The 3,832-nt window shown below is 38.8% G+C and overlaps 1 protein-coding gene across 1 annotated transcript; it reads left to right on the forward strand.

Annotated features, from left to right (window-relative positions):
* Window positions 1–329: 329 nt before the first annotated feature.
* On the forward strand, window positions 330–2,697 carry LOC114353833 (uncharacterized). The gene is made up of 3 exons (XM_028305957.1): window positions 330–411; window positions 1,389–1,676; window positions 2,226–2,697. Exons 1-3 carry the CDS (start codon window positions 354–356, stop codon window positions 2,453–2,455), a joined length of 576 nt encoding a protein of 191 aa, XP_028161758.1. The 5' UTR covers window positions 330–353; the 3' UTR covers window positions 2,456–2,697.
* The last annotated feature ends 1,135 nt before the right edge of the window (window positions 2,698–3,832 follow it).

The raw sequence follows: 3,832 nt of genomic DNA on the forward strand, positions 1-3,832 counted from the left end.
GGATAGTTAACACTGTTGCCGATGGTACATTTCGGAATGTGCTTTTTTAAAGTCATACATCTTCATTGAATTTAAATTAATGAAATTCGATTTATTTTTGCTTAATTAATTAACCCTACAATAAATGGGCCATAGCTGAGAAGCAGCGCAAGAAACTTAGTCACTATTCAGAATTATTCAACGTTATCATCAAATACCTCAATGCAAGAAAATGTACGCACCACAAAACGCAACGGTTGATATGATTCCTTCAGACTTATCCAAGCATGATGAATGGTACACGATAGCAAAAACTATTTATTGTGTGACCACAAACGGTAACATGGCAGGCCTACCTAGTTCAGGGTGCAGAGATGAAGGTGTTTCTGCTACTGTTTGTGTGTGTGGCGCTAGTGAGCTACGGAGCCCAGGGTAAGTTGAATTGTCTTTCAGGAACCATATTATTATTACTAAACCTTTATTTTGTCACCTGTCATTCGCTTTGCACTGGAGGGAAGTCGAACATTAACTTCGAACTCCTATGTTGTTCTGATTAATTTCGTTGCGGGTCCAAAGACAGTTTAACTTTCCTCCGGGACAAACTTGACCTTCACTGGTTGGGTTTTTATTGGCGGTCAAGCTGTAGATCCAGGCTACACAGGAGTTACAGCGGTGGGAACGAGAGATCCGAAAGATACGAGTCCCATTTCAGTAATTATGTTTGTCACTTTTTTGCCAGTTATTTACTAACACAAACAAATAACCCTTTTTTCGTAGTGCTAAAATTAATACAATGAAAATCATGAGATAGTAAACTTCGTAACGCTTAGATATTAGAAAGATAAAATTACTGCTTTAAATTCCGGCGAACTTTGTACCGTCTATGTTCGTCAGAAATAATGTAGAATAAATTCTAATGATAAATGTTTTTTTCTAATTTTTCCAGTACCAAGTTTCGGAGCCGATACAATACAAAAAACAATCAAATCTTTCGTCTTTTAAATTTTATTATAGTGAGTGTAGACTCTTTCTACTTCTACTCCAGGAGGATGATACATAGATAGTTATGCCTAGGTATACAACCTGCGCACATAGAATACTTGTTCTTACTCTTACCTACTTAATTGCTCTTTGTTCCATAAATAGAAGATTCTTCAGAAAACAACTATTTTATCGTCTAATTGCATACCTTGATTGATAAATTGATGATGCATGCAAAACACTTAAAACTATAGTATCTAGTGCAACAATTTGCACTGTTTACTTAAGGAATGAGATAAGATTATTTTAGAAACACTACCAGGAACTTTCTGTAAAATAACTATAGGTACTTTCTCAAAACGTAAGGGACTTTATAAATCCTAGAAGGGACATCAATATTGATTTTTATTGTACTAATTTATTCTCAGGCGAAGAAGCAGATAAAAAGGACGATGTAGAAGAGAATGAAGAAGAGGGAAGACGTCAGTTTATAAGTCCATACGTTGGAGGACTAAGCGCTGCCCAGGCCGCGGCCGCGGCTAACGCCCAGGGTTTCCGGCCAACTCCCCCTCGGCCGACGCCTCCTAGACCCACCCCCCCTTCTGACAGAGGGTGTTACTCCTGCGTCGACTGCCCAGACACCTCGAAGTTGACCTCTCAACACCTCTGCACCGCTTACAACCAGCGATGCGTCAGTTTCGTTGAGAAATACAAACGTGAGTACCATGATAACATAATATAGGATCTAGCTTTCCGATTGGTTCCATTCCTATCAGGGTGGGTGTCTAAATAATTACTGTTAGGTTCTGAAGAATATAAAAATAGTCCAGGGGAGAAAACGGAAATTCTCAATTCAAGACTGCCCCTGATAGACCTATAATGTCACAGCCATGGTGACAGTTAAGCTAGAGTGGATTTCTCTGACTGAAACGGAAAAGGTGCCGCAACGTGGTCCCAAATGGACACCCTAAGTGGTGATTTCACACAGTCATATGAAATCGCGAACACAGCTTATGCTAAATATTTCTAGGCATGATACGATAGGCATGTAGTCAGCATCATCATCACCTTTCAGAATCTATAATCTCGAGCTGTATTTAAAAGTGCTATTTTCTCGAGCAAGACAATTATCAAAAACGTATTTCTAATAAATGGATGCAGTCCGCTATGGAAATCATTGGGGGAGGCTTATGTTCAACAGTGGATGTCTTATGACTGAATGATGCTGATGATTATCCCTAATGAATTAATAATTCTGCCCGCAGACGGAAAGAAGCAACTACTGTACGTTCGCGGTTGCGTCTCTGAGCGTGGCAACTGTGAGGATATACGGAGGGCCCACAAGGATCGGCCAGACGTGAAGCTGGTGTCATGCGAGGAGTGCGACGGCGATCGCTGCAACTCGAACGGTGTTGCGCGGTCCCTCCCAGACCTTACGGCGGCCCTGTTCTTCGTGGTATTTACGCCGTTGATAACCAAATATGCACTCTCATAGGACATGATTGAGACCAGACTCGTTTGAATCTCTAATAACGATTTCCAAGGTTATGTTGAAGACCCACCTCAAGAGTTTCGGTCATCGATATGAAGAGATAAATTGAGCTAAACATAACCATGTTCCTAACCCTCGGAAGCCGATCAAATTGAAAAAAAAATTAGTTCTATTTAAGTTAGTATTATGTAATTCTCAATGCATGGGTCTCATAAGTCAACTAAAGATTTAATAAAAAGCGATTCTCTACACACAGTGTTTTTTTACACTTCACAAGTAAGTACCTACTTTCTCGTGACGTCGCATTATTTATATGATTTAATTGGAAAATATGTAATGTAATGTGTAAGTTTTAAAAACATCTCAGTTCATATACTGTATATCAATTCACCATGACGCTTACGACAATCATCGTGAATTGGAAGGCAAAAGCACCGACATACCGATTTATGCTATTTAAAATTACGCAGGCGATATTAGACTAGATCCTGCTTGGTTAAATTAGTAGCCAAACAACTAATGAGGTTGATTACAATATAGAAGACTAGCGGCCGCCCGCGACTTCGTACGCGTGGATCCCGTTTTATCCCCTTAGGGGTGGAGTTTCGTAAAATCCTTTCTTAGCGGATGCCTACGTCATAACATCTACCTGCATGCCAAATTTCAGCCCGATCCGTCCAGTGGTTTAGGCTGTGTGTTGATAGATCACTATGTCAGTCAGTCAGTCTTTGAGTTTTATATATTTTATGTATTTAGACTGTAAGTCTTACAGTCTAAATACATACCTACTTACAGTGTAAGAAATTTATTGTGGAAAACAGTTTCGTAGAAATAGCACATGATACTTCCTTTACGTTATAAGCTTTAGTAAAGTTAACCTAAAGCAAAGTGTTACTATTTAGACCTTTTATTGAGGAAATTCAAAGTTATAAGTACTGTTTAGACCTTTTATTAAGGATAGTCCAGTTGTTTTCCAAACCTTTTACCTGCTAAAGTAGGCAAGATCAGACAAGTAAGGAGGTGATTTACCTTCCTACACACGTAAGTATTTTCAATGTCAAGTAGGTAGTGCCAGCATTCATAAAGTCGAAGTAAATAGGCATAACTACTATTTATTCATCATCGTGACTCATTTAGTGAGCAATATGTAATGTACCTGCCTACCTACTATGTTATACGATTCTTCTGAATGACTTTCTGGTAATATTATGTAAAACGCCCAAAAACTGTCAAGACCACATAAAAATAATACGTATAGGTAACTCATTTTATGAGTGAATCATCTTCAAAGGCATTAATGAAAAGTTTTTGCAGGTGTGCGCAAATTATCTTGAGTACACCACCACTATTTCATACCAATGCAATGTCATCTTACAGAAA

Source organism: Ostrinia furnacalis, unplaced genomic scaffold, assembly GCF_004193835.3.
Source record: "Ostrinia furnacalis isolate ACB-3 unplaced genomic scaffold, ASM419383v2 OfSCF1818, whole genome shotgun sequence".
In the NCBI taxonomy this organism is placed as follows: domain Eukaryota; kingdom Metazoa; phylum Arthropoda; class Insecta; order Lepidoptera; family Crambidae; genus Ostrinia; species Ostrinia furnacalis.